Here is a 25,317-nt window from a genome sequence, read left to right on the forward strand (position 1 = left end):
GGGGGTAGCATCTAAAATTAGTAGATAGAATGTGTTTCGTTTTAAAATTTGGCAAACAAAATCATATTTAACCATTGGTTTCTTATGGCAATATTATGAAAGTGAATAAAAATTCATTTTCATTTATTTCATAAGAAATGGTGTGAATTAGAATTCATCAAACTGTTTGAGATAAAAAATAAACTTTGGTTCAAATTTTAAATCAGAATAATTTAAATGGTGTATTTTATCCATAGATTTATTGTGTATTTTTCAATTTCAAAGGGATAATTTTCACCAAAAACAGATCATTTAATATACCACTAGTGCCATTTATACACCAAAATCGGTATATTTTTTTAACCACCGGAGTTTATTTTATACGAGAAAATGGTGTATTTTTTATATTCAAAATGCATATCACGAAAGTGCAAAAAATACACCAAATATTTTGGTGTATCTTAGACTTTTGTGCTACTTGAGAAGCTTTACAAAAATATATAACATTAATAAAGTTTATTAAAAAACTAACGAAATATCTGAGTTCAAAATGTCTCTTTTCAAAAATAGCAAAATATAAAATAACAAAATGCGGTGTTTGAAGGTTGTTTTAAGTACCTAGAATAAATATTATGTAGAATAAATATACTGTATCGCAAAGAGCTCTATTTTTATATAATAACCCCATCATTAGATTTTTGAAATTGCGAAATTCGTGAAAACCATTTTTGAGACGCTCAACCCCATTTCGTCCCATTGTGCGACGCACGGACCGACGCACAGTGGGGAACCTTGTATGGGAGAGTGGAAAAAACTCCGTAAAATCTAAACTACTGGACCGTTTGTGATGAAATTTTTAGGAATGATAGGAAATATGAAGATACATCAACACCAGTAATTTCCGCCCACTGCCCCGCCCACTAAAGTGAAAAATGGCTATTTAAGTTGAAAAAAAGTTGAAAACTAGTACTTTTGTATGAAATTTAACGAAGACAACGTGACTTGCAGTAACCAAAATATACTTTTCTGAAGGTTTTCGATGTTTTTAACTCGAATCCGAAGTCATAAAAAATTAATCAGCTCCTGTTTTTGAAATATTAACGTTAGAAAATGCAAAAAAAGTTTTTTTTTTTTACTATTTCGGACCTTATTCTTTTATATAAGTAAAATTGTCTGAACATATTTACTAACGGTTTATATAATAACTGATTTCCTTCTTTCAAGACCTGTTTAAATCTTTTCGATATCTTTTTTACTGCCTGAGATATCTTGAGTTGTTTGGCATGGTATATCTACTATATAAATTATAACGTCATTATCTCCTTTATGATATATGAAGCCGAACCCACTAACTACATTTTAAGATAGGTATCTCGGGAAATAAAAAAGATATCGAATAGATTTAAACAAGTCTTGAAAGAAGGAAAATAGTTCTAATAGAAACCGTTATTCACGTTGTATGGGGAACTGGAAAAAACTCAATTAAATCTTAACCACTGAACCGATTTAAATGAAATTTTCAGGCAAAATTATTAAAAGCAAGGGGAAGCAACTCCAGAAATTACCGCCCACTGCCACGCCTACCAAAAAGAGAAAATAGGTTTAAACCCTAATTATGTTTTTTTTTTCATAAATCCAACTTTAAAAAAGGTAAACACAATAGTGTTGAAAATTATTCAAATTTATTTTGAAATTTATTTGTAAATTTGTTGCTTGTTGGAATATCTGAAAAAAAAAAAAATAAATAAATGGTATTCCCTTTTTTATTGAATTGAAATCTTTAAGTAGTGAATCTAATATTCGTACCCCAGAAAATTTTAAATAAATTGCACAAAACGTTGAAAACCGTCCATTTTGTTAAGTATTTTTCGATATATTTTGTTTTATATGTAGGTATTTTCAAACTAACGTTAGATTTGAATTCATCGGATAAAAATACATATTAAAACACATGATTTTTAAAAAAATCTTTCCATTTTTTATAACAATCTGCTTTTTTAGAAAATACGTTTTTTCACATTTGCTTAGCTTCAAATTGCTCTAAAAAGTTTATTAGGACGAACTAGGATGAGATTTTTTGTGCCAAATGTTTCTGAGATTCAACACTATCATATGATATGAGTCCGCCCACAGAGGGAAACAGAGGAAGTAGTTAAAACAATCTTTGAACTCAAAATTCCGGAAAATTATAAGTATTCTTAAAATGAAAAATCGAAAAAAATTTTTTTCCGCTAAACTTGTAACTAATATTGTTAAACAGTTTATTTTTAATATATTTACAAAAAAAATTTTTTTGAAAAGTCAAAATTTTACTGATTTTATACCATTTAAAAAATACTCATATTTACATCAGTTTTCATAATTTTTCAACTTTGAATACAAATTTCTAAATCTAGAATTTTTTTTTTGAAAGAAATGCTTTCACATCCTGATTCTACAACATAATAACTGTAAGAAAAACATCCAACATATACAAAAATCCAGCTTTCACACCAATGATTTTTTTCCACTTTTTTCCCACTGTGCGACGGACGTCATGACGAAAACCACTTTTTCGGACTTCTCCATCATCGTAATGTTAGTTTTGATTAAAACCTTGAATTATTTTTTTGACACGAAACCAATACTTGCCTTATTGAGCAAGTAAAAAACTGTTTAATGTTTAAATTATTTCGGGGTTGTATTTTTAATACATACCGTTTTTGAATTAAAATATAACAGATAACCTGATAATTAAATCATTGGATAGTTTTTATGGAATTCTCCAAAGCTTTGTTTCAAAAGAATCAAGTTTATAATTAGGTCCGCAACGGTGCATTGAGAGTGTTGAGTGTTTTTTTTTTTAACGGAAACTTTACATGTCAACGGATGACCATGGAAGTTTTATTAATTAAATTTAATATTTCTCTTGCAATACTTACACACCTGTTTTTGAACAAAGGTTGGAACCAAACTCTTTAAACCACAAAAACCACTTTTTTATGATCTCTTAAAATTTTCTCTCCCAAGTTTTATATTTTCATTTGCACCACAGCTTATGGAATCCAATAAAAAGAAATATAATGATAACTTGTCTTAAATTAGTGTAGCAGGTCAACAAAATACTTAAAATGACCTTGGGTTTTCTTAGTATTTCTACTTTTATTTTTACAAACACACAAACAGGTTGTCCACTAACGTGACCCAAAAATAAAACTTAATGAAGTGATTCTGAACGTTAATTATGTCAGCTTTTGATATTTTTTTCCGTCAACATTGCAATCATAATTTAAGTTTCATTCATAAACTGGAAACTAATTTCAAAGCTTAAAATAAAAGAAACTTCTTTACTTCAGAAATCAAAAACAAAGAAAGTCTGGTCTGGAGTATTAAAAACAATAAAAGAACCAAAACAGACACAAAAGTGTGCCCCATTAAAATTTTGACACAATAAGTTTCAAAGGAGTTCCCCTTTTTCAATCGAAAACCAGGCTATCACCATAAATTGTGATACAACACACTTAATATCCCAAAATGGCATTGCTATTTTGTCGTGTGCCGAATGAGTAATCTCTCCTTTGGCAGTCATATGTGTCCCCAAGAATTTTTTTTGTTGTATATTTTGCTTTGAGAGTAAGTAGTTGGCTGTGGTTTGAAGTTCTTAGTTGGTTAGAGTGACCATCTGTTCTGTATTACATAGACTCTGTTGGTCTTTTTATAAAATGGCAAACAAAATTGTGTGCAGCTTTGAAAATGAGAAGTTGTTAGACCAAAAATTTTTATATTTAAATGTCTCCTAAATTTCCGTAAAAATTAATGAGAACTACTCAATTGAAGTTAGTGCAATAGAATTAAATATTAATATGATTATGAAATTGCTTCACTTAAACCTCTGTAAGGCCTTATAGAAGCTGAAATGTAAGTTGGGCGTTGAAAAGAATTTTATCATGATGGATTACAAGTACAAGCAAAATTGTTAGTTGAGATATTAACCAGGTTACTTTAACTGCTCAATTTGCAATAAAAAGTGAATTCAGGAAAAAAAAGATTACATTATTTACCCTTTTCCTAAGAAATGGTCACCCAATAAAAAATATAATGAATGTGGGAGAAATATGGATTTTAATATAAATCTAAGCTACGTGACGTTACCAGGTTCGTTTACCTTAAATGACAACCAAGCACTCTCTGATTCACCTGTTTATTTTTTTCTTTTGAAATTTATTAGGTGCGGAAGAGGAGGGTAGAAAATCATTATCCACATATTTATGCGTAAATTCTTCGAAATATTTACTTTCATTCTTATCACATGTAAATGTAAGCTATAATTGTTGATGTCCAGCGATAGTCGGTATGTTGATAAATTTTGTATTCAGAAAAGCATTCGCCGCCGCTGTTCATTTTATTTCCCGTTCATATTTGCGGTAATGTTTCTGAATATTCATGACGTGCTTTTGTATATTTTATAATAAATTTTTATTTGAATATTCTCATCATAAAATGTTTTTGAAAAAAAGATAGTTTTTTTTTGTATACGATTTTCTTTTAAATCAAAAAATTGTAATTTACAAATTGTATGTAGTTTTTTTTATTCGTTCAAATTCCAATCTATGTAATTTACCTATTTATCAATTTAAAATTTACCAACTAATTTATTTATTTTTAAAAAAATTTATTTATTTAAATAAATACCCGGTTTAATACTAATCTAAAACCTTTAACTAGATATTAAATGCTTATAATTTGTATTTTTATTTTAATTTTAATTCATCAAAATTCAAAAGATGAAACTTCTATTTGCTTTCAAAGCCTTCACCTAGAATTAACAAGACGATACAAAAACTCAAACAGAAAAAAAAGAAACATTCTCGTGAGTAATAATCATAAACTCTATCTTACGAGCCCCCTTTTCAATATTATAAAACTAAATAGGCTAATTATCCTCTGGGCAGTGGCGTACGTTGAGTCGCCGGGGCCCCGGGGCAAGGCTAAATTTTGGGGCCCCTTAGATACAAGGAAAAAGTACGTATACGCCATATAGTTTTTTTTGTATGGCTTATTTATTTTAATGTTTTAATATGTTCGTAATGCACTTTGCTATACTAACTAAAAATGTCTACCATAAAAGTAGTATATACTTGTACTAGGGGCCCCCAAAATTAAATATTTAGAGACCCCTAAAATAATTTTTTTTTTAGCTTGGAATTGATAGTTCTTGGGGCCTCTGTTCTGAAGTAATATGTACACATTTGATTTTCTATCATGAAACATAGTTTGTTTCGTTTGGGGTCCCTGAAAAATTATTTTTGTTACCTCAAAATTAAGTGCTTAGAGGCCCCTAAAATATAATATAATTTTTTTGGAGCCATGAATTAATAGGTATTGGGGCCTCTGTTCTGAAGTAATATTCGGAATGCCACCAATAACAATGTTTTTATCTTGGGCCCTGATGTATTTATGTTGGGGCCCCTGAATTGATATTTAATTTTCCATTTGATTGTTTTGAACCACTGAAGTAATAGCTTAAATAAAATTATAATTTTTCTTTTAAAAAAGCAGTTTATTTTTTTGGGGCCCCTGGGGTAACCTTTTTTTAAATCAATATATATGGTGTGGCTACCAATGCATTATACATTACACTGAATAACATAATTTGTCTCCCTTGTATCCGAGGTGATTCAAATACATTTTAATTTACTTTGTAACTTAATTTATGCTAACAGTTTCCTTCTCCGCATTGTCTCCAGTGGGGGCCCTCGGGTCGGTCGGGGGCCCCAGGGCGCCGCCCCGCTTGCCCCAAGGAAGTGTACGCCCCTGCCTCTGAGAGAATAATCAGGGTAATAAATAAACAATTTCATTGTGTGTACTACTTGAAACATGGTGATGAGTTTCCCTTTGCTAATAAAAAAAAACACCCTTGTTAAACGTAGAACAAGTCTCATTTCAAATTGAATCATCAACTTAAAATAAAAACACACATTTTTCTCGCACGTTTAAGATTCATTAAAAAATACGACGACCGACGACGGACATGAGAAAATCTAAATCTCTATATTAACTATGAATTAAAAATACAACAAAACAAAAATCTATTATTTTTTTCATTCATTTGTTTAAACAAATATATTTTATACCAGACATGGACTCATTCGTATTACATTGAAACAAATAAAAGATTCTAGGTGAACCAGTAGTGTGTCGCACGACATCAATGTTGACAACGTGAAAATTATATTCGAACTTCAGCTTTTTTATGTATGCTGAACATGACAGTATATTAAAAAGTGAAAATTCTAACCTAGCAATTCATTCAATTTAATTAACTAATTAATTGCAACAAAAAAAAAACGTAACAACAAATATAATAATTATTATTATCCTCTCAACGCAGACTAAATCTATATCATTTATCTTAATCATCTTCCGCGACTTGAGTCGCATTCTAATTGGATTTAAGCCACATCTCTTTATATGGAAATGTTTCACGTCACCTCACCTGTGTGCTATAAAGTTTAAGGTAATTTTGAGGTTTTATTTTATGAATTGAAATCTAGGTTTTTTCTTTCTTTTTTTTAACATGCAATGGGTGAGGGTCAGTTAGGGGGTGGTAAAAAAATTCTATCTCTTTTCAAACTAAAAAAAAAATCATACAAATAACTCAGGACCAGACACTTGAATTTAATATTTATGAAATATTTTAATAATCATAACGGGAATTTTGTTTCAAACATAATCATTGTCATTGTCTTGATACATAGGTAACATGTCAAATCTGCCAAACGAATTCATCTCATCATTCTGGTTTCATATGAAAATAGGTCACTCGATTTTATGAGAATCAACAAGAACGAAGTTTTTGGTGACACTGATTCATGTGAATCAATAACGTACTTGCTCTTTAAGTTCAAAGCAGGTGGATCTAAATTTTAAAAAATTGATATTGGAGAAGAGCCAACATTTAGGGCAAAATTTTGTTAAATGAAAAAAAATTTTTTTTGGTATTTGACTTTGATGAGAAAAAATAAAAATGCAGTTTTATTGAAACTGCTTTAAATATTACGTATACAAAGTTTAATCAAAATCGTTAGAGCCGTTTTCGAGAAATTCGTAATATCGTATTTTTTTGTATGGGAGGTATACGTTCTAAACTAGATGTAAAAAAACAAAAAAAAACCAACTTTCAGAATTCCATAAAAATCATCTGTACCAAATTTGAAGAATATCCATCCTCCCGTTTAGGCTGTGGAAATGTGTACAGATGGACTTTTTCGGAATTCTCCATCATCGTAATGTTGGTTTTGATTAAAACCTCAATTTTTTTTTTCGACACGAAACCAATACCTGCCCTTAGAGTAAGTAAAAAAACGGATTCATCTCATAATAATCTGGTTTCATATGAAAATAGGTCACTCGATTTTATGAGAATCAACAAGAACGAAGTTTTGGGTGACACTAATTCATGTGAATCAATAAAAAAAAACGGATTCATCTCATAATATTCTGGTTTCATATGAAAATAGGTCACTCGATTTTATGAGAATCAACAAGAACGAAGTTTTTGGTGACACTGATTCATGTGAATTAATGAAACATGCTTCGTTTAGATAATTTTTCGTTGACAAAAGTCAATCAAATCAAAGGTACCTACACGTTTAAGGATAATTATGTGAGAAAATACTCAAAGCATTTACTTCAGGGCTTACTCAGTTTCGTGTTGAAATTCGTAGGAAAAGAAACTCTTTCCATAGTTTTGTTCTTTAAAGAAAAAACAAAAAAAAAAAAATGTTTTTATTTTGGATTCTAGTAAAACGCAGGAAAAAGTCCTCCGTATTTTGACGGAATCTACACGCCCTAGCCTTGTGCTTTTTGCGAATAACTCAAAATTTCATATAAGAGCAAAAATATGCGACTCAGGTGCATAACTAATTTAATTAAATTTTATTGCGTGACACACTGTTTGGCGTGGATTGGTTTGGAATCGCATATATCGAAAAATTTCCGGGGTCTGTGTCAAAACGACCTTACCAGACCATTGAACCGTGGCCGTAGCTAAATGTACTCAACTGGAACCGTGATGCTATGGTGTATGGTGTTTATTGTGATGTGATGTGATTTGATGCTATACACCACGGCGGCACGGTGGGTGCTGTTGATATATACGAGTATTTAAAATTACTAGGCTGTGAGCCTCATATATTATACTAGTATTGTCTATGAAAATATTTAAATTTTGCAATAAAAGATTACGCAATAAAGACGACGACGATGATGATGATGATTAAGTTAAAAAGTCATGGACTTTTATCTTAGTTTTTGTTGTTGTTGTGGTTTGTTGTTCAATGCGTGCCATTGCCATTTATTTGCACTCTTAAGAGGGAAATACCTACATTGTCTTTAATTGTTTACTCAAATTGTCGAGATTTAATTCAAACAAAACTTAAACAAATTTGTTTATTTTTTTCTTGTTTAATAAATTATTCTCCTCAGCATCATCATCAAAATAAAAATAGATTTTTGTTTTGATAAATAAAATATCTTTTGAATTAAATTAAATAAGAAATTCCCATAGAAAAGTATTTTCTGCTTACGCGGAGATCAATCATATCATCAATTCTTAGAATTCCCATATTAAATTTAAAAAAAAAGTTGATTCTGATTGAATCGGACACCTGCGGCTTTCTCTGGTTAGAACCGTCAACAAGGCAGTTTATTTTGTTTTTAAGTAGGTGCAAGTGCACATTACCATGTAATTAAATGATTTAATGATTTGGAAATTGGATGCTCCTTTCGTGGGGTTTATTAAAGTGTCTAGATTTTGATTTGTAAATAAGTAATTGTAGGAGTATTATAATGAATACAATATTCAAAATTATTTGTAAAAGAATAGTCATCTTGACATTATTAGGGTTTTATTTGGAGTTCCACAAGGAAGCCATATTGGACCACTTTTATTTATTCTTTTTCTAAATGATATTTCTAAGGATATTTCATTTTGTTATATTCTTAAATTTCCTGACGAATTCAAACTTTTTTACAGTTTTACGAACGTAATTACTATTTAGCTTAGTTTTCGTTTCCAAGCTTCTTAAATACATAATTATCTCAATCAATAAAGACTCTAACATAACTTTCTACTTATTGTTAACCAAGTAAACAAAAATACCCAAGGTTATTACATTCATTAGTTAAGTTATTTCTTTTTTCTTTTAGCTAAACAAAAATTCGCGTGTGTATATATAAAATAATAATAAAAATTTAACACGCAAATTATTATTTTAAAAAATTATTATTTTTGTTTTTTGAATTATTCATTTGCGAAAATAAGAAACAACGAAGACTTAATTAAATGCTATATAATTAATTACCTCAGGCATTTCCATCACTAATGGCCGAAACGGAATAAGTCAAATTTTAATATTGATGGAAGAAGTTTATTCTTTGTAACAAAATAGAAAGGTTCATACTTCAAAGTGTAAAATCTATATACAAAGTATATAAAAATGTTTATTTTTGCATAATTGAGAAGGTATAAATATGTATAAGACTGACAGACAAATATCAATTAAAACATCTAATGATTTTCAACATGCAATTTGATTTAATGATAGATCCGGCACCTTTACGCACATGGTTGTCAAATCAAATATGAACACAAAAATAATTAATTTAAAAAACAATAAAAGCCGGCTGATGCTATTTGACAGATATAAACCTTTAAACATAACATTTACTTTTTATTTTCTATTCTAACCGACGAGAAAATTTATCAACAAATTCAATTACATCTCGTTGTAGGTACGGAAGTATTACAGAGATTGATCTAAGCGAATTTTGACGAGCACAATTTTGTATTGTAAATTTGTTTCTAGTTTTCCATTCAGCAATTAAATTAACCTTAAACATCTCTCAGTGTGGAATCAAGCGATTAACACTTTTTTTTGATGATGAATGTCAACCCTTTTCTGAATGATAGTTTTTGACGTAAATAAAATTACTTAATGCTGTGGAATTTTATATGTCAGTTGGGGAATTAACTACGGGAATTAAATACGATCTGGTATTAAAAATGTTGCAATAATAAAATAATAGACCAATTTTTAAAAATAAATTTTTATTTTATAATTTTGGAATAAATGAATTCTGATGTCGGAAATGTACTTAAAATTGTTGTATTTTATATAACAAAATAGCTACTCTTAGTCAATTTTTTTGTATTGCTGGAAATTTTCAACCTAATAAGAAAAGAGTACCCTGAGAACCATTAAATTTTTGGCAAAACTACTAGAAAAAAATTAAATGATTAAGAGTTTCACACAGGTAAAAAATACCTAAGTTACCTACGTAATTAATTTTTTTTGCATAACTGGTCACTGGGTCGAACTTTTTATATAAAAATTGAATGAAAAATCTAAATAAAAAAACAACAACAACAACAACTAGGTTCTTATAATTGATGTAAGAAAGTCGAATTTAATAGTTTAGGGTAAAAGCAGATGAAATGGTGCACCTAAATTACACTGGTCAACAAGGTTTTTGCCACAAGAACCAAAATATACTTTTCTAGTAGTTTTTTGGGTGCTGAATCCGAATCTGAAGACAGAAAAGTTTGATTGGCCTTCGTTTTTGAAATATTACCGTTAGAAAATGTCAAAAAACCTAATTTTGGCTTTTTTCGAGGTTATGTTCTTATGTGGAGTAATTCATTATGAATTAATTTGTAACGGTGCCTATAAGAGCAAGTTTTATTCTTTCAAAAAATGTTTAAATCTTTCCGATATCTCTTTTATTGCCCGAGATATTTAAAATTTAAGTAGCGGTCTTTGAATCAGAAACAACACTGGCCAACCAAATTAAACTTTTTTTGCCACAAGAATCAAAATATACTTTTCTAAAGGTTTTTGGGTTGCTGAACTCGAATCCACAATCACAAAAATTCTATTAGCCTTCGTTCTTGAAATATTACCGTTATCAAATGCAAAAAAAAGGTTTTTTTTATAACGGTTATATTTCAAGAACGGAGGCTAATAGAATTTTTCCGATTGCGGTTTTGAGTTCAGAAACTCGAAAACCTTCAGAAAAGTATATTTTGGTTCTTGTGGCAAAAATTCTGTGACCAGTGACTTATACTTTAGATTAATTTTAGTTTCTCTTTGGCTTATTAAATTAAATTTAAGATATCTCGAGCAATAAAAGAGATATCGGGAAAATTTAAACAGTTTTTGAAAGAAGAATATACCGTTACAAATTTGTTTATAATGAATTACCCCACATAAAAACAGAATCTCGAAAACAGCCAAAATTACGTTTTTTTAGCATTTTATAATGGTAATATTTAAAAAACGGAGGCCAATCAAATTTTTCTGACTTCAGATTCGGATTCATCACCCTAAAAACTACTAGAAAAGTATATTTTGGTTCTTGTGGCAAAAAAAAGATACATTTTGTTGACCAGTGTTATCTTTTCATTCATTATCCAGAAATGTATAACAGCTTTTCCATTACTTTTTGGTAAAGAAAGAAAAAAAAAAAAATAAAATAAAACAAAACAAGGCGCTCTATTCTACTTTATATATATTTACAGGTAACCGGTAACGCATCATGTTTTTTTGTCAAAACCATTTTTTTTGTTTAATTTAAAGAGCGTTTTAAAAAGAAGTTTGTAGGTACTAAAATATTTATTTTTATCGTCTTATATAATAACTATTATATTAATAATTGTAGATATTTTGAAAAAAATCTTTAACTTACTTCCATAAAATTTTCCAAAAACATCCAAAGCTGCTTCCATTGGGAACTTCACCTGAATATGATACAGTCATATTGCTTTCTCGTTTTGATAAGCTCTGTTCAAAATATTATTTTAACAGGGCTCAAACGAGTTATTTCCTTCCACAAATTTATATCATTTATATTTTTAATTTTTTTAAAATCTGGTTCGAATGAAAAAAATTATAAAGAAATGCAAATCAATTTTCTGCTTGGTAACACTCTCTTTTAACTGTTTTGCAAATCTAAACACGGTCTTTTTCCACTTAATCTACCTTCGTCGTCGTTGCCGCCGTGGTAGACATTATTTATTTTTATTTACTATTTTACGCACAATGTATACACACAATGATTATTTTTTTTTTAATTTTACTTTCTGTATTTTTTATAAAGGTTGAATAATAAATAAAAAGATTTTTTTTCTTTTTAATTTACATAAATAAACACTTCACTTTTTGTTTTTTCTTTTAAAATTGGCAGACATTTTTCTTTAAGAGGTTTTTTTTTTGTTATGGTGTCGCTATCGAATGGAGGCCAGTAATGGAGATTGAATCCTGAATCAATCTGGAAAAGAAAAAAAAATTGTAGAAATGAAACATTCAATTTTAAATTTTACAAATGGTCAGAAATAAATACCACAAATTTCTAGAGTAACAGAATATAAATAAAATAGAACGAAAAAGTTATTCAATTTTTTTCTAAATGATCCTAAATTTATTCATAGTTCTCTCTGAGGTTAATTTTTTTTTTTAAATGCATCGGCAAGTTATTTTAAATTAAATAAAAAATTGCTTCGCAATAACATTCAAATAAAATACCTACATAATGTTAACACCGTGACAATTCAATGAACAAACTATCAGCACGTTCATTATTGAAAATTATTGTTGCAATAAATTTTTAAAAGTTTTAAGTGCAAACTGCAAACTCAGTCGAAATAGAATCTATTTTCTTAAATATCAGTTCACAATTTCGTCAACACTCAGTCAGTAACCAATACTTAAACAAATTCCAAGAATTACAAAAACAAAATTCAAAAAATAAAACAAGAACAAATCAAAATAAAAATAAAAAAAAAAATACTTAAATTACACAAAAGCGGTTGGTGCATATAGCAAGTCTAGAGCCAAGCTTACGTAATTAATTGTGTATTTCAATTTTTTATCGCCACCAAGTTAGCCTTTTAACTTCTAGAGTGTATCTTTGGGATATCGTATTTTCATGATAAATTTTTTTATTGTTAGATAGGTTCAATCGATGTAATTCATTTTCGAATTTGATTTGTTAATCGAATTTCGAATAGATTATGTCTGTCTTCATTAATGAATGGATTGTTGTAGATTGTAAAACACTTAACTTTGACTAATTGACAGCAAGTATGTAGATGTAGCTTCTGGAAGAATGAACAATAAATACACTGAAGTCATATCATTAGCCAACGACACATAACATCGAAATGTTGATTAAGACATTAAAATAAAGTGTTTTAAAATTTGTGTTTCTTGCTATTTTTTTTGCTTTTTATGCAGGTGTGTTTGGGAAAATTAAATGAGGCTGACAGACCAATGACGACAATGATTTGACGTCCGGTTGATGATTCGGTATATAGTAGGTACTAGGTATTTATTGCAACGTGAAATGTCAAATTTAATTCGCACTTAAAGAGAAGTAATTGATTTAGCAATCAAAAATCCATTATATTTTATTTCTTTTAAAGTTTTAATGGAACTAATACATCAATGTCTTACTTTAAGAACCAAATAAATTAAGCGCGTTAAAACAATTTCATTTAGAGACAGAGATATTTCATTTTAGTAAAATAAAAAGTTACTTTTGGGTGAATTAAATTCCTTGGAAGCATTTTAACCTAAAAATTAAATTATCAAGTGGCCCAATAAAAGAGAACTACAGGTCACTGCGGCGTATGAGTGACACTTTCTTCTGTTTATAGAAAATTATAATGTTCTGATGATTTAGTAATCAAACTATTGCCATTAGTCTTTGCATTTGAACGTAGATTTGGAATCTACTTCCTCACAACTGTTTTTTTTATGGAATTAAAAATATTTTTAATTTTAATTTTTTTGTACATTTAAATATTCAAAACTATCTATTATATATATTAAAGTTTGGTTTTGTGTACGTTCGCTAACCGGCCACACCGGCTGACTTATTTTCTTAATTTTTTTTTTTTTTTTATCAAAGAAGTATAAAAGGAGAAGGTTTAAGGCAAAAAATTTAAGATTTTATAGAATAAATAGGGGTAACACGACATTGAAAAAAGAGGCTATTTTCTAAACGGTAAGTCGTAAAGAGTTGACTTTTTTTTTAAATGATAGACAAATTTATTCAATAGTTAAAAAAGGTATTGAAAAAATTCAAAAAAATTTCAAAACAAAGTTGTGAAGGTTTTTTTGCAGTCATAGACCGTCGACTAAAGACTAATTAGAGGTACCTACGCAAAATTTTGCACAGAAATTTGAGTTACACCATGAGAAAGATATTAAAAAAAAATTAGGGGTCTAAAACGGATTTTTTTCATAGGCTCTGTATTTTGAAATAAAAATTTTTGAAAAACAACCTAATTTTTAGGGACATTTTTGAGTAGACTTTTATTTTTTTTTTTGAAATTTTTAAAGTCTGCAAAAAATCTAAAATTTATAGGAAATATAGGTTTCAATCATGCGCATGCATGTAAAAAATAACAAAATAACGGGAAAAACAATTTTTTTTTGTCCCAAGTTTTTTTTGTCCGTTTTTAACAGTTTTTTGTTTTTATCTTTTTTTCTTCAATAGATAAATGAATAATTTACAGTGTAGATAGATAATGGGCAAGACTATATTTGTACAAAGTTTTAATTATTTTTGTAATGACAAATTTGAAATAACGGTAAAATAAAACTCTATTTTTCAACATATTACATCTTTTGATCTGGAGCTTATAAAAATTTGATTTATCTTTATTGAGCATCCTGATAATATTACCTTTCATTTGATGATAACATATTTTAAGCGTGAGAAAATAAAATTACAAGTTTTTTTTGCTTTTTATATATATTAAAGTTTGGTTTTTTGTACGTTCGCTAACCGGCCACACCGGCTAACTTATTTTGCTTATTTTTTTTTAAATCAAAGGGGAATAAGAGTAGAAGGTTTTAGGCTAAAAAATTAATGATTTTATAGGTTAAATAGGGGTAACATGACATTGAAAATAGAGGCTATTTTCTAAACGGTAAGTTGTAGAGAGTTGAATTTTTTTTTTTTTAAATGATAGATAAATTTATTGTAAGGTTGAAAAAGGTATTTCAAAAATTCTAAAAAATTTCAAAACTAAGTTGTGAAGGTTTTTGTGCAGTGAAAACATCTGGTAGAACTTCGACAGAAGGCTTATTAAAGGTAGGGAACATTTTTTACGGAAACTTAAGTTACACGATTAGAAAGATACTAAGAAAAAAATTTAGGCGTCTTATACGGATTTTTTTCATTGGCCCTGGATTTTGAAATTTGAATTTTTGAAAAACAACTAATTTTTGGGGACATTTTTGAGTAGTTTTTTATTTTTTTGTAATTCTTATAAGCCTCCAAAAAATCTCAAGCTTATAGGAAATATAGGCTTTAGTCATTTAGGTAGACTTTTTTTTAGGTAATTTTTCCATATTATTTAAGTTTTTGTATTCTGAAAGGTTCTGAAAGGGTACAAAACTTGAATAATATGGAAAAATTACCTCATAAAAGAGTCGGATTTCTTCAGAAAAAAGAATTTATCTCGGTTAATTATGAAATATTCCCAACAATGTTATACCATTGAGAGAATTGAACACACCAACTTTTAAGGCAACTTGCCGAAACATCGTAGTGCATTTTTTTTACACTACGGCTCATTGAATTAGAGTCATGTAAAATTTGTTAGTACTAAGTTGGGTAAAAAAGTAATATTTTCTTTAAAACTGATGCAGCTGAGTTAAAATTTTTTAATGCATTTGATAGCAGGGTTATTCAAGGTTCCGTAACAAAAGAAAAAAAATGAGAAAAATTAAGATTTGTAGTCACGGAACATGAAAAACCGTCACAGGGTGACCATTTTTTCGACTTTTTTTCAAATGCCAATAACTCCCAAAATATATGGCTGCGATTTTTTTTATTATTTTTCTGATAACTGTCATCACCTATCCTATCTACCGTTTTCGTTTCGACGTAAACTTTTGGGACACCCTGTATACCTATATTTTAAAAGTGGAGTAGCTACATTTTAAATACTTCAACAATAATTAAATGGACGGTTTAAGTTTGGCACTGACAATTTTAATCAATCCGTATAGTTTAAATTTTAGAGGTAACTGTGGCGTATACGTAACATTTTTTTAATTGAAAGATTCTATAACCAACTAATTAGACAGGCTGGGGGAATAATAATTATATACAGTATATAATAAAGTTATTTATAGTTTTTTTACTTTTAATTATGGTAAAAACTGACATTATTTCAAATGTTATAAAGAACCAAAAGAACTAAAATGTTTATGATTGGTGTAGTATGTTTCATACATTTAAGTCAAATTAGTGCAACTCTGTTTTTTTAGTCAAACATTAACTTTTATTATTGGGTGAAATCAGATACATCTTTAATTTTTTAACAGAGTCATGGCATATTTTTCTGCTTAAAAGTTCGAGTGAAAATCTCAATTCATCATATTAATATGTGTCGTTAAACTTGTAATATAACTTTACGTGTCTGGGGAGATGAAAAATGAACCAACTTATCTCTCTCTTCTTCATTGAATGTCCTTCAATAACTTTGTGACTCAAACTTTGACTTTAATCTAAAGTTGTTATTTTATCGTCAAAGTAAAAATCCCCCTTTTTTGGAAAAACCCAAACTTTCATTGACTGCAATTATTTTGCTTTTTTTTTATTCTTCTTCGAAAAATGTTAATCACATTGTTATTCAATATTTACCATACCATCTTATTTTTTTTTTCATTATTCCTCTTTTGACGTAAAACAAATCTTTTTGTCGTAGCTCTTCTGAGATTTAAATCGTGCAAAAAAAAAACCAATTCATAACAATTAGGTACTTAAAAATTAGTTTAAAATCTTCTTGTTACTTTAAGACGTTTATTTGTTTGAAGATTTAACTACAAACAGAACAAAAATCAAGCAATTTATCAAAAGCTATTAAATTCCTTAAAAAATCAGTCTGCATCCGAAAATAACATAGGACTGCCAATAATAATAAACAATAATTTGTTTAGTGTTTGTGTGGCAAAAAAAACAATATTAATGTTATAAAAGATGTGTGAATTTTTATTTGTTTGACTCACCTACGACTCCTAAAAAAGATTTAGGACCAGCAATAAAAGTGACGAGTTGCAGCTAATTGCAAATTGGCTTTATAAGAGTGGAAACTGTTCATTATAAAAAAAAGTATGTAGAAAAATTCATTTTTTCGGTTCAATCAAAGAAAGTTTGTTTTAGGACAAGGACTTTAAAAACATTTTGAAGTTTACTGCAGCAGTATTTTTTCAACATTCTTATATGTAAATTAGTAGTTACACTTCTTCTAACGAAATTATTTGATTCGAAATAAAGCAGTGTTTTATTTTTGGAATTCAGTACAGCAACAAAATGCAGTTTAAAAAATTCTTAAATAGCATTTTTTCCTCAAATTGACAACAAGAAAAACGATAAGTAGAATCAACGTGAAAGGTATTAGGTGAATGGAGTCAATGCCTCAATATTACCTTCTACCTTACATTGGTTGTTTACTTAAGAAGTATTTTGTTTATTGATACACTTTCAAAATTAATTTGAAAAGTTCAGACTTTTTTGCAAGTGGTTTTCCTTTTATAAATTCAAACATAAGAACCTATTTTAAGAGTTAGGTAAAAGCTGTACGGTTAACAATTTTGATGTAAATTCTACGATAATTTGGGTTAAATTATGGACAACATCAAAATTTTATTTAAATGTATAATTTAATTCTAATACAAAAGGTTTTCCTGAATTTAAAGATTTAGTTTATTATAATCATATTTCTTTCTTTTTCTTTTTTATTATTTTAAGTTTTCTTTCTTACTTACTTCTTTAAAATGAAACAAAACAAGTCAAATCTTATGGCCGATCAAATTTTGTCAGTAATTCATATATTTTACTTCGAAAAAACACAAAGCGTCTTCAAAATAGTGCAAATTCAGATTTTTAATTTTCTATTTTTATCAGAAAAAAGGTTACCAAATGCATTTTTCTGAACCAAATAGTTTAATTAAGATAGTTTTTCAGACACAATCCCCTAAATCCGGGCACAAGAAAATTTATTTTTTTAAATTCTTAACAAGATAAAGTTATAATTTAGGTGCAATGGAATTAGTTTTTAATTCAAATTTTCTTATATTTCAAAACTTTTTAATACATTTAAATTTTTTTTTGTATTTGAAATTAATAAAATAAATTATTAAAAACTGTGTAATAAAATCGCAATATTAAAAACTAATAATTTTTGTTTTGAAAAACGTTTCAAAGGTTTTATTAAATTTTTGACAGACGTCTTAACCGTGTACCTTACCAGGGGGGCGTACACACCATTGGGGCAAGTGGGTCGGTGCCCCGGGGCCCCCAGCACGTCAGGGCCCCATAAGAAGACAATGAAGAAAAGGCAAATGGTTATAAAAGTATATCGGAGCAAAAAGATAAGATATTTGACATGAATCACTTCGGACACAAGGGAGACAAATTATATTTTTCAGTGAATTGGTAGCCAGCCTAATAATATTTCATCTATAAAAAAAATATCACCTCAGGGGTCCCAAAAAAATAAATAGCTTTTTTGAAAGAAAAATTACATATTACCTTGGGACCCCATAAAATATTACTTCCATAATCTTAGCGACCAACAAATGATAGGTACATCAGGGGCCCAAAAAAAAAAATAAGAGGGCGTATACGTACTTTTTTATTTGTTCTTATTTTCTATATCAAAGGGGCCCCAAAATTTTGTCTTGCCCTTGGGCCCCGACAACTAAACGTTTGCCCCCTGTACCTTACATTTTGTGTTTACTTAAGAATCATTTTGTTTATTGACACACTTAAAATCGCAAATATTTTCGCAAATGTCTGACCTTTCAAAATTATTTTGACGGGTTCAGAATTTTTTGCAAGTGATTTTATTAATTCAAATAAATTAACCTATACTCTGTTTCGGCATTTGTGTACTAATAGTTATTATTTTATGATTTTATTTTAACATACCTATAAGTTCTATGTTTCTCAAAGGTTTGGGATTTCTTAAAAAAACATTTCAGACCTTACCCAATCAAAACCATTTGAAACCCCGTTTACCAAACCTTTAACAGAAGTCAAGCCATATACGTTTCTTATCATATCAATGTCATGAAAGTTTATTCAAGTAAATAAATTAAAAAAAAAAACTTTCAAAGCGAGTTGATCTTTTTTTTGAAAAGAAAACAAAAATTACGACGTATTTGTCTCTATTACTTGAATCTACCTCAAGATTAAAATAAAAACTTGACATTTGCATTTTATCTCCAGGCCAATAGGGTTTTGTATCTTTCATTTAACAATAAATAAAATACAATAACAGTTTGGCAGAGATGAGCAAGCGCCATGTTTTCGTTTCTTGTTTCTTAACAATATTGATTGAATAAAAATCACAAAATTAAACAACAACAACAATAACAACTGTATCCATCACAATAATTACGAAGCAAAAACACCGTAAAACGACAGCGACAACGAAGACGATTTGTGATTTATTAACAAAAGTTGTGTTTTATAGTCATGATGATGTAGAGAACTTGTAATCGATCGGAATTTTATATCGTTTTAAAAGAAAACGATCCCCCCGTCAATTTTGTCAGAGAAACAAATAAAAAATAAATTAAAAAAAAAATAAAATGAAGATGAATTTCCATCGTCATTTTTAATTTAATATAATCAAAATAACAAGGAAATCGTGGGTTATTATAAAAAGAAACTGGTCATGTCAAAAGAAACTGATAATTTGTTGGACGTTTTAGGGATAGTCGACACGGATGATTCTAAGAATTTTGTTTACAAAGAAAATAAATAAAGATAACTTTGTAACAATAAAGAAGTCTAAGTCCATTATTATACATTGACTAATACTGACCATATTCATTTATTATTAATTTCATAAATTAATATGACTTACACCTTTAAAAGAAAATAAATTAATTAATTTTAATGGCAAAGAATGTGGATTTATTTAGAATTGATTTATTATAAGTAAACAATCAATAACTTATTCGAAATACAAAGTAGATTAGTTTGAATATTTTTGAATGGATATTTTAATTCCGAAAATTGATTAAACTTTGTTTACAAATTAAAATGTTGAATTTAAAATTTATGACCACACTTTGTTTATTTAAGTAGCTCTTTGCCAGAACCCTAACTAATAAAAAAAAAACACAAAATTTGTTCTTCAAAGCAATAAAAAAACATCCGAAATTAAATTGCCCTCCAAAAAAAGTATGTGTTTTATTTGATATATTAAGATGTATTTTTAGAAAAAAAATTCTAAAATCGTTGGAGCCGGTTTTAAAAAAAAACTATTTTTTTATACCTAAATATTTTTTTTGGAAAAAAAATTTTGAAATTAAATTGGTATGCCATTTTGTAGAAACGCCTAATCAATATCTTAAACCAAAATTTCAAAAAAAATTAATGTCCCGTTTTCGAAAATTTGATTTTTCAAAAAAAAATTTTCAAATGTTGGTAAATAAGAATCAGTTATTTAATCAATAGTAGAGTAACTAAAGCTCAAAAATTGGCAATATTAGGGAACCCGGCCGAACAGCTTAGATTTTGATGATATTTTTTTTCAAACGTCGGTAATTAAAAATACTTTAAAGTCTATAAATTAAAAATTGCCGGTGTTGCCGTTTTGATTTTTTAAATTTAATTGAAGATTTTTGTGAACAAAAACAAATTTTTTTCAAAAATTTTTCTTAAATTTCATAAAATAATTGATGCCAAAAGATTGTCTAGGAAATTCAAGGAAAAAAAATATATGGGAGTGAGGGACAATCTTCCATAGTTCAAGCGATAGATGCAATTTTCTTATTAATTGACTTCAAACACAAAAAAAAATATTTGAACACAACGGCAACACCTACAATATTCAAATATACATTTTTTAAAAGCTAGAAGCTTAGTCATATATGTAAAATTAAAATTAAGTTAATTGAATGAACGGCTTTTGAAAGAATGGTAATTGAACTCAGATTTTTGAAAAAAAAAATTATTGAAAAAATTTTAACATGTCGTTTTTTAAACTTGGTCGTAATATAAAATGCATTTATTTTCAATTTTTTTTGGCCGCATTTATTATGATTTCAAATTATAAAAGGAAATGTCAATATGTATTACGGTTTATGAAAAAAATTAAAAAGTATTTCATTTTCGAAGAACTTTTTTTAATAAAAGTTTTGAAAAAAAATGTAACTTATTTTTTTTTTTAAAGTTCAACATCTAAACATAAAATTATTTTTTATTCATTTAATAACCCTTACTGTTGAAAGTTAAAAAGCAAAAATTTAAAGTTCCTATTTACCACAGTCTTTGAGAAAATTAATTATTTCAATGCAAAAATTCAGTTTTAATAAAAAAAAACCATTGAAATTGAAGTAATTTTTCATTTTTTTTACAAAAGTGTGATATATTTTACCTTTTTTGCTTCGAAATTCAACTTTTCAATATTTATGGCCAAAAATTTTTTTTAAATAAATTCATATTTTATTAGAAATAGTTTGGAAAAAAGTCATTTTAAATTTTTCTAATATAATTTTTTTTTTTTAATTCTGAGTTTGAGGACCATTTTTTCAAAAAGTCTTGATCAAATTTAGTGGATTTAAATTTAAGAGATAAGAATGAGCTTCTGGCTTTTTAAAAATGTATTTTAAAATATTGTAGGTGTTGCCGTTGTTTTCAAAATATTTTTTTTGTGTTTGAGGTCAGAATGTTAGAAAATTGCATTTATCGCTTAAACGATGGAAGATTGTTCCTTACTGCCTTTTATATATTTTCCTTAAATTACCTAGAGAATCTTTTGCTATCATTTGTTTTATGAAATTTAAGCAAAAAAAATGGTTTTGTTAAAAAAAATTTAATTTTAATTTTAAAAAACAATACGGCAACACCGGCAATTTTTTATCTATAGACTTTAAAGTATTTTTAATTACCTACGTTTGAAAAAAAAAATCGTCAAAATCAGAGCTGTTCGGCCGGGTTCCCTAATAATTTGCTTTAGTTACTCTACTACAAAACATTATTTATTTTGTTCGCCATATCCCTACAAATTAGTTAGCAGTTTTAATGAAACTCAATTTCTTACTTTTATTTTATAGAGCAACACCCTAAAAAATAAATTGTACGTTTTGAAACTGGTTTATCATTTTTATAACTTGCCTAGTTATCACAGTTTTCCGAAAAAGTATAAAAGATTCGGAAATTGAAGTTAGGATGAAAGATATGTACTATAATTTGAATTCAACAAAACAAGGTTTTTCAGAGTAAAAAAAAAAAACAATAAAAAACATATTCTTTTGTTTAAACTAATTTGTAGCGAAATAATTTTTTTTATTTGTCAACTGTCCCTAATTGTCAATTATTGTTTAAGGGTGGATTTGTACAAAAACAAAAATAAATTATGAACAGGGGAAGCAAAATATTGTTTTAAAGTACGAATTTTTCGAAATTTCACAAGAAGTGCATTTAATCGAAAACCGTAAATATTTGGGATAAATAAGTTACCAAATTTTAAGAGCCCTTTAAATAGCCTATCAGAATATTTCATTTGAATCATCAATTTTGAGACACCCTGTAGATGACAGTAAAAAAAAGATTTGCAAACATTTTTGTAAAATTTTTATTTTATAAATTTTTGACCTTAAATCAAAATGGCGCAAATATGCGCAAAGTTTTATTTTTATTCCTTAATTTTGAGTAATATGAGATTCTAAATTCATTCATAACTCGACATCGGCAGTCGTCGGCAAAGGAGAAATCTACAATTAAAAATTAAAGTTGGCCAAATTACTTCCCATTAATTGTTATTTTTACTTGCGATATAGGTACTATAGGGCAAGTTTAGGATTCGTAAAAAAAATCGAACTCGAGATAACAATTTTACATGACATTACGATGATGGAGAATGCCAAAAAAGTGGGTCCGGCAATTCTGTCTGTCTGTCTGTCTGTCTGTCTGTCTGTCTGTCTGTCCGTCTGTCTCTATCTGGAGCTGCAGCCTAAACGAGTGAAGTGATTTTCTTCAAACTTGGTAGTTAGCAGTTTTTGGTGATTCCCTAGAGGGGAAATTGAAATTTTTTTTTTATGACCAAAACTAACGGTACCTGCCATATAACGGAAATAGAAAAGTTAATTTTTTTCAAAAACGGCTCTAACGATTTTGATTAAAATTTTTGTTTGTAATACTACACATAAGGGCCAACTTTTTAAATAAAAAAAATATTTTTTGTACCGTTATTAACGGTACCTGTCATAGAACGGTTTTTTTCGTTTCTGAATATCTCGTACAAAATTAACCCGATTTAAATGAAAATTTTTATACAAAAGTGTGTAAGTAAAGATAATACATATTAAAATTTTAGAAAATTTTCAAAAAACGCATTTTTGGTTTTTTAAAAAAATATTTCAAAATTTTTTTTTGAAAAATCAATTTTTTGAAAACGGATCAATGAAAAATTTTGAAATTTAGTTTTTATGTTTAAATTAATTATTTCTTCAAAATGGCATACCAACTTTTTTTTTAAAAAATGTTAAAAAAATTTTATATATAAAAAATTATTTTTTTAAAAAACGGCTCCTACAATTTTCAAAATTTTTTTTCTAAAAATACCTTTTTATACGAGAAATAAAATGGCATATTTGTTTTTTTTTTTAAGATATTTTAAAACGGAGTTTTATTAATTATAAAAACAGATTTAATTTTTTTATACTACTTATGAAATTTCTTCAAAATATCGAATTTAAAATTTCTTGAATAAAAAGCTTTAACATTATAGTTACTTTAAGCATAAGAGCAAGTACGTGCGACCCCAGTCGTGCAATTTATTTTTTTAACAATCAATTTAAAGTACATTCAAAAACAAATGACGGATTTATAAAGTAGAGATTCTATCCTTTTCATTGATATACAACACTTATAAGGTTTCTTCACAAACTTCTGAGAAAACTAAGTTTAAACTGTTATATAAAATAGGACGAAAAACAATAAAAATTGAAAATGTAAGGTTCGAGACTCATTTGAGGTACCTACTTTTATCCAAAATATATTAAAACAATGTATGCTATCATAATTGCGCAAAATTTTTTTATGTTAAACAATCATTACTTTTTTGAAATGATCAATTTGTTAAAACCAATTTTGAGATGGTTTTGGTCGTTTGGTTTCATTGTGCGTTTTCGAGAAAATTAAACTTTTATAATTTTAAATTTAAAAATGTATGCCATTTTCAAAATATCGTTTATCAACATCTAAAAAATAAAAATCATCAAACCAATTTTCAAGAAAATGTTCAAAAAATATATTTTTTTATCCATCCAATATGCGGTATTTTTTTTTAAATATATTATAGTCTTAATAATATACCTGGTAAATCGCTACTTTTACTAGAAATTCAAAATTAAAAACAATCCATTTTGTAATCAAAATTTTTGGACATTTTTCATAGAAAATAAGCTTTTTCATACTAGTCTAGTTAAACAGATATGATGGGAATTACCCAGTATCTTTTAGTAATTTAAACTCTAGGTATCGATAGTTACTTACAAATAGGCAGACATAATTCTTTTTACTTGCGATATAGGTACTATAGGGCAAGTTTAGGATTCGTAAAAAAAATCGAACTCGAGATAACAATTTTACATGACATTACGATGATGGAGAATGCCAAAAAAGTGGGTCCGGCAATTCTGTCTGTCTGTCTGTCTGTCTGTCTGTCTGTCTGTCCGTCTGTCTCTATCTGGAGCTGCAGCCTAAACGAGTGAAGTGATTTTCTTCAAACTTGGTAGTTAGCAGTTTTTGGTGATTCCCTAGAGGGGAAATTGAAATTTTTTTTTTATGACCAAAACTAACGGTACCTGCCATATAACGGAAATAGAAAAGTTAATTTTTTTCAAAAACGGCTCTAACGATTTTGATTAAAATTTTTGTGTGTAATACTACACATAAGGGCCAACTTTTTAAATAAAAAAAATATTTTTTGTACCGTTATTAACGGTACCTGTCATAGAACGGTTTTTTTCGTTTCTGAATATCTCGTACAAAATTAACCCGATTTAAATGAAAATTTTTTATACAAAAGTGTGTTAGTAAAGATAATATTAAAATTTTAGAAAATTTTCAAAAAACGCATTTTTGGTTTTTTAAAAAATATTTCAAAATTTTTTTTTGAAAAATCAATTTTTTGAAAACGGATCAATGAAAAATTTTGAAATTTAGTTTTTATGTGTAAATTAATTATTTCTTCAAAATGGCATACCAACTTTTTTTTTGAAAAATGTTAAAAAAATTTTATATATAAAAAATTATTTT

At 27.8% G+C, this 25,317-nt stretch overlaps 1 protein-coding gene across 4 annotated transcripts in view; it reads right to left on the reverse strand.

Moving 5' to 3' along the window:
* Positions 1-25,317, reverse strand: part of LOC129908998 (bestrophin homolog 15) — a 55,637-nt gene that overhangs the window by 22,893 nt on the left and 7,427 nt on the right. For 2 of the 4 annotated variants that reach the window (XM_055985879.1, XM_055985876.1), the window contains exon 2: positions 11,707-12,288. In XM_055985879.1, coding sequence (XP_055841854.1) covers positions 11,707-11,777 — 71 coding nt within the window. In that variant the 5' untranslated portion in view covers positions 11,778-12,288. Of the gene's footprint in view, positions 1-11,706; positions 12,289-12,360; positions 12,472-12,546; positions 12,666-25,317 lie in introns of those variants that run through there. The other 2 variants (XM_055985877.1, XM_055985878.1) reach the window with 2 other exon arrangements.

The sequence above is a fragment of the Episyrphus balteatus genome, chromosome 2 (genome assembly GCF_945859705.1).
Source record: "Episyrphus balteatus chromosome 2, idEpiBalt1.1, whole genome shotgun sequence".
Taxonomy (NCBI): domain Eukaryota; kingdom Metazoa; phylum Arthropoda; class Insecta; order Diptera; family Syrphidae; genus Episyrphus; species Episyrphus balteatus.